Source organism: Electrona antarctica (genome assembly GCF_951216825.1).
Source record: "Electrona antarctica genome assembly, chromosome: 9".
Classification (NCBI taxonomy): Eukaryota; Metazoa; Chordata; class Actinopteri; order Myctophiformes; family Myctophidae; genus Electrona; species Electrona antarctica.
Genome location: NC_136790.1, coordinates 13,884,754 through 13,891,553, shown reverse-complemented (window position 1 = coordinate 13,891,553; position 6,800 = coordinate 13,884,754). Strand labels below are relative to the sequence as shown.

Sequence of the window (6,800 nt, the reverse complement as noted above, 5' to 3'; positions counted from 1 at the left end):
ATAGTAAGAGAAATCTATGAAAATCTGGGAACTAAATCGTTACCAAGACATTTCTTCACCAATGTGTTTCTAAAGGTGTCTAATAACATATACTAAAAGTTTGAAATTCAACTCCCGTGGGAAATTGAGTTATTAGCATAATATGTGACCATACCCTTAACATCCTATATAATGCAAAAAAGTCCAAATTTCATCATTCTTTAAGTAGCATGTGACATATGAAACTAGGGGGCTTTCATGATTCTGAATCCATTCCAAGCATTAGTTTTGCACAAAAAACACTCCTTGGGAGGAAAACGGCCTCACAAACGATGATGAGGTCAGCACATTTGGTCAAGTGGATATGGCCTAATTTAGCCCAAGGAGTGTTTTTTGTGCAAAACTAATGCTTGGAATGGATTCAGAATCATGAAAACCCCCTAGTTTCATATGTCACATGCTACTTAAAGAATGATGAAATTTGGACTTTTTTGCCTTATATGTTAAGGGAATGGTCACATATTATGCTAATAACTCAATTTCCCACAGGAGTTGAATTTCAAACTTTTAGTATATGTTATTAGACACCTTTAGAAACACATTGGTGAAGAAATTTCTTGGTAACGATTTAGTTCCCAGATTGGTCAAATACCTGATAAAATGCCCTTACTATAAAGTTACTTACTTTTGGCCAGCTACAATATCTATAATGGACATGGGGTTCCTGTGGTGTGACCGTATTGTGGGAATATTAGAGATGGGTGAAATAAGCAACAACCGATGCCTGATGTAGGCTATACCTCGTCGTATGAATGTCTCGCTGGCCTAAAACAGCCGGTCTACAAGGTTGTGAACAGCGTTGCAAAGTTGTTTTTTCTGTGAAGTCACTTGTAGATTGGTTGTGTAGTTGCTTATGTTGTTTAAATCAGTGGTTCTCACTCATATTCATGTCAATTTAAAGGGGAATTCCACTCATTTTCAACATTTTGATGATGTCATCAAGATGTACTTCACCATGTTAATGATTTTTTCCCCCAGACCTCCAGTTCTAGGAAACACAGAATAGGGGGGACTTTTTTTTAATTATTTCCACACAACAGCTCTAAGGTATATTAATGACATAGTAAAATGTTGAAAATGAGTGGTATTCCCCTTTAAGGTCCCCCAATGTAATATGAATTGTTAATGTATTTTACCTCGTACCTCCATCTGAAAGATATATTGTAGTTAAAATGTTTAAAAAAGATTCAAAATATTTCACATTTGTTTCAAGATTTCTTTTTAACACAGCTAATTTCAAATACTGTAGCTAATCAATTTGCAGTGTGTGTGTGTGTATGATCATGCGGCTGGGCCTATATATATAGGGCTTGTTTTTGTAGACCTGGCCGCTTGTTTCTCTTGCAAATCTGGCAACACTGGCTGTGACCTTGTACATCGGCTGTCGCACGATACCGCCGTACGACGAGGGGTAAATCAAGTATTAGGGAGGAAACGTGGGAAGGCATGATAAAAGCAACCGCAAAGTACAAACACTAGATGCACAATACCTCCTATTTACATATACACAGCAGTCCTTCAAGTCTCCAGTTATAAAAAAAAGAAAACATTTAAGACAGTCGGAAGATAATACAGCATAGACATGTCCACACATCATCATAAACCCCATGTATATATTTATATGCATGTAAACATATATACATATGCATACATGTACATCTATAAATATATATCTAATTTACATTACATACATACATTTTGGAGAATAATATACATCTTCTGGCGATAGCAGTCTGTGTCAGGCCTTTGCTTGGGGGACACATGCGCTCATCTCGTCTTTTTCTCTCTCTCTCTCTCCCACACGCACACATACACACACGCACTTTCCTCTGGATATCCACACACACACACGCACACACACACACAGACACACACGCGCACGGCATCACCAGTCAGCATCCTCCTCTATGTAATAATCAGGGGTGGATGTACCATCAAACAGACCAGGGTCCAGTGACTTGCGCTGTTTTCCCCGAGCAAACACCCGCGACAGGGATCCCAGGGTCATCTTCTCCTTCTTCTTCTTACGTTTCTGATCCTCCAAATCCTCCATGGACTGGATAATGCAGGCAACGTGACAAGGACGGGGAAGAGACATGTTTCATTTTAGTTGAAGAAAACTAGGGAGAAAACCAGTGGTGGAAAGTACATATAAGTACTCAAGTACAGTACTTATATATATCTTATTTATTTATTTGAAATTTCACTAGACTAGAGGATACTCTCTTGAGTTGCAGCAACTCTTCAAGGGGGTCCTCAAACCCTTCACTTGGCTATTTCCATTTTTCAATACTTTATACTTCTACTATACATCTCAGAGGCAAATATTGTACTTTTACTCCACTAGAACTATTTGAAAAAAGTTACACTGCAGATTTAGAATTGTTATTACAAAACATACATTAACCACTTAAGCCCTATTGTATCCACAAATCCACAGAGCGGCAACTACAGTGCTGTGGATTTGTCTATACTTTATTCAAAAATAGCCGATCTACAAGCTCACAACACACAAGCTCACAATGCATTGTGATTGGCTATTAATTTTCTAAAGAAGTTTGAACAGTGTCTTTTTGTACTCAAGCTAATTTTTTAATACAGGCCTTTTACTTTAAGGGGCATTCCACTCATTTTCAACATTTTACTATGTCATTAATATACCTTAGAGCTGTTGTGTGGAAATAATTAAAAAGTTCCCCCATTCTGTGTTTCCTAAAACTGGAGATCTGAAAAAAATCATTAACATGGTGAAACACATCTTGATGATGTCATCAAGATGTATTTCACCATGTTAATGATTTTTTTCATACTTACAGTTCTAGGAAACACAGAATGGGGGAACTTTTTAATTATTTCCACACAACAGCTTTAAGGTATATTAATGACATAGTAAAATGTTGAAAATTAGTGGAATGCCCCTTTAACAGTTCTCTTACGTAACGGAATATCTTTACATACGTGGTAGGCTACCTTTACTTACAAAATCTCAGTACTTTTCTTCCACCACTGGAGAAAACGGCTCCACTCAACCCACTGTACAACTTACAGAATTTAAATCGCGAAAAAGCAACAAATGACCACGCCAAACACCAGCATGCAGGCAGACTAACAACCCACAACGGGCCAGACAGAGGGACGGACGGGACGGACGGACAGACAGACACAACAAGAAGACACGCGGGACGGGAGAGAAGACAAGGAGGGGGGGGTGCGAGGGAGGACACACAGAGAATTGCGGAGGTGTGATTACTTGTTCGGGGGGGGCAGGCAGCTCTTACATTGCAGAGGGAGTGCGTCCGGTGGCGAGGGGAGTTGATGTCGCTGGGGGTGGATGAGCGGTCGCCGTCAGCCGCCGACGCGTCAGATATGATGGAGGGCTGGCGAGAGTGGCAGGGGCTGATCCTGACCACGGCTGGAGATGGCACATATATGGACACAGACATACGTACACACACACACACACACACCCGCACGCGTCCACACACACACACACAAACACACACGTACATCGAAAAGACACCCACGGTGAGCCAACAGAAACCTCTAGGGGAAACCCTCTGTTAGTGTGTTAATGTTGTGCGTCTGTAAAAGCAAGAAAGCAACGGCGAAGCGAGATGGAGACAGGGGTGTCTGCGAGGGGAGGGAGGGGGTGGAGGGGGGGGTTGCAGGTTGCCTACCCTGTCTGTCTGTAGTGTGGGAGTGGTACAGGGTCTGCTGACTCTGGCGGATGGCGGCGGTGAGCGGTAGGTGGTCGGCCTGCATCACCCACTCCTGGCTGCCGTTCATCACGGTTTCCGAGGGCATGGCCAGGGAGTGGCGCTTGGGCACGTCCTTGGTGAGGGTGTGCAGAGACTGCTTTGCCTGGGAAACATACAAAGCAAAGAAGACATTAGTACTGAATTGGTAAGGTCAGTCAGTGATTCCAGATTGCTGTGCCTATAGAGCGTCGCAGTCCCGCCCCTTTCATGACGGTGCCAGGCCCAGTCCCGCCCCTTTCATGACGACGCCAGGCCCAGTCCCGCCCCTTTCATGACGACGCCAGGCCCAGGAAATGAATCCCAATGCATTTTTTACCCATAGACATTTAAAAAAGTATTTATTTAAAGACCTTGTAAGCGTCGTACGAAGCCAACTCGAGTCGTGACAAATCATGACAACAAACACAATATTTTGGACCAAACAAATAATTACAAAGAAGAAAAACAATGAAAAAAGTGTTGTTTTTCTACTTTCTAATTCTTTGTTTGGCCCAAAACATTGTGTTTAGCGTCATGATTTGTCACGACAAGAGTTGCCTTTGTCCGCGGCGTAAACGTCTTTAAATAAATACTTTCTGAAAAGTCTATGAGGAAAATGAACGGGGATTTATTTTCCGGGTCTCGGTTGGGGGCACAAAAAGTGTGAAAACCCCTGCGTGAGGTAATAGGGTAATATACTTTGCTCTCAGTTCTTGCACAGGAGGTATTCCGAAGTCCGCTATTACGACATATCGCCATTCCGACTCGCCGCATTACTAACCCGGCCTGAAATGTGCCTGTTTCACTCAACAAAACCCTGTCTGGGGAGAACTGGTGTGTCATGCAAAGAGAAAGCTCAGATAAGGAAGATCGGATGTGACCTTTGAGGGCCTTTCACACCTGTATGCCATGACATTTCTCCTTTTTTAGTGGTCTTTTCAGACCTTATTATCTACCTGGACAAACCGAGGTTGTAAGCTCGACTCAGATTGGCATTATTGCCACGTTATTACTTTCACTGTAATGTAGGACCGGGTTGGATGGTTTGCCAGTAAACACATGCATAGCACAGTGCACTTACCCTATTTCCTATAAATCTCTAGCCAGTCTTGTTTCTGGGTTGACCTGATCAGGGTCCTGGCTGAGATTGTTGTCTCTGGGGTGTCTCTATTGTTCAAACCTAACCGCATGCGGAAGCCACGTAGTCATGGAATGGCGGTACGTCGGAATGCCACTGGGGGACCAGAAATATCCCTGAGCAGGAAACCTGAGCAGTGAAGAACTGCTCTGTGGATTGTGCTTTGCATTTAGTGCAGGTGTAAAATGAATTTTTAAAGGCGCTACTGTTGAGAAATTGTATTATTTAAAAATTATAAAATGGCGTGATCTACAAGCTCATAAGCTCATGGCACCGAGGGCCGCGCTACGAGCTTGGAGAACTGCTATTATTGAAAAATCTTGAAAATGTGGCGCAAAACTTTGGATATATATTCTTTCAGAGCTTCTGGGGGGGGGGGGGGGGGGGGGGTCACTGGAACAACATATTTTCAGACGGAGGTCGGCGGCCAATTACATATAATTTTTGGGGTCCTTGACATGAAATAGTTTGAGAACCACTGACATAGAAACATAACATAGGTCTTGCAGAAGCTATACGTGTGACTGTGGGTAACTGCATGATGTGATGACGTACCATGGTGAGCTCAGCCTCCAGCTCTTTGATGCGGTTCTCCTTCATGTCCATGTGAGAGCGGAGGATGTTGGCCTGCTCCGTGGCTTCTTTCGTCTGCCTCCTCAGGTCCCACTTCTCCCTCTCCAGCATATCCTTCTCCTTGGCCAGCGCTTTCACCGCGTCCTCGCTCTCCTGAAAGAGATGCCCGCACGCACGCACTCACATCATTATTAACGCTCATTGGTATTGACAAGGGGGTCAGTGCATGTGGTGCTTCGCGGAATTAAGATTCAACAAATTAGGCTCGGAGGAGCCACTCTGGATTACGAGCTGTCTTTCCTTTTATCGTGAGGAGCAACAGGCTCAGCGGTGCCAGATGGGAAATGTTAAATTATCGCCCTGGAGTCGTAACCACTTGAACCCCATAGCAGCCATATTCTGGGGAGCTTTAGCCCAAAACTGCCAATCTACAAGCTCACAACGTCGTGAACTTGTAGAGCTAGAAAAGAAATGTGTCTAGAGTGAAAGTCTAGAGGGAAAAAAGGAGTCCAAGCCCGGGCCGCTGGCGTAGCGGTCCGGGCACCTAGCCTGACAGCGTGTCGCGGGTTCAAATCCCGATCCCGACAACCGATTCTGCGTGTCACTCCCTGTCTCTTTCTCCCCATTTCCTGTCAATCTACTGTATCTGTATACTATTAATAAAGGTAGAAAAAGACAAAAAAAATCAGTCCAAGTACGGTTGTTTTTATTTTATTAGGCATTTTGTATTGTGAAAATTAACATTATCGTATTTTAAAGAAAACTATCATACACAGCCAAAAGAAGATAAATCAAGTGTAAGAAACAACCTTGATTGACACGCCTACTTGAGGAAAACGCACAACTTTACGCTGCATGGAAGCAAGCAAATAAAACCCTGGAACTGGACTGGAATGATGCAACCTGTGTTTTTAATGCTTCCAAGTACAGATATAACGGTAGGATCAGATTTAATTTTGGTGTATCGCCATTAACCCATTTAGGCCTGACGTCGAAATTAAAAAAAAGTCTTCTGAAAGAATATATATTCAAAGATTTGTGCCGCATTTTCACGATTTTCCGAAAATAGCAGACCTACAAGCTCGTAGCGCGCCACTCGGTGGCGCGCTATGAGCTTGTAGATCTGCTATTTTTCAATAGCTAAAGTATAACATAATGCTTAGTTAAAACACCAAGGTTTCAGTACCCAGCGAGTTATTGCGTGAGTCAAATACAGGCTTCCCTCTGCCAAATCAAAATAAGCTAATTGAATAGATTTGTGCTGAAGAGAAAGATTTCACAACAAACCGGTAAAGTTTGGTAAATAATCGTAA

General features: G+C 43.0%; 1 protein-coding gene across 1 annotated transcript in view; it reads right to left on the bottom strand.

Moving 5' to 3' along the window:
- Nucleotides 1-1,316: 1,316 nt before the first annotated feature.
- kaznb (kazrin, periplakin interacting protein b) overlaps nucleotides 1,317-6,800 on the bottom strand; it is a gene marked incomplete at its 5' end in the record, with an annotated part of 214,520 nt that continues 209,036 nt past the window's right edge. Inside the window, 4 exons of the mRNA XM_079509380.1 lie at nucleotides 1,317-2,095; nucleotides 3,318-3,451; nucleotides 3,717-3,900; nucleotides 5,470-5,640. Of these exons, the coding sequence (XP_079365506.1) occupies nucleotides 1,925-2,095; nucleotides 3,318-3,451; nucleotides 3,717-3,900; nucleotides 5,470-5,640 (660 nt within the window). The 3' untranslated portion in view covers nucleotides 1,317-1,924. The remainder of the gene's footprint in view (nucleotides 2,096-3,317; nucleotides 3,452-3,716; nucleotides 3,901-5,469; nucleotides 5,641-6,800) is intronic.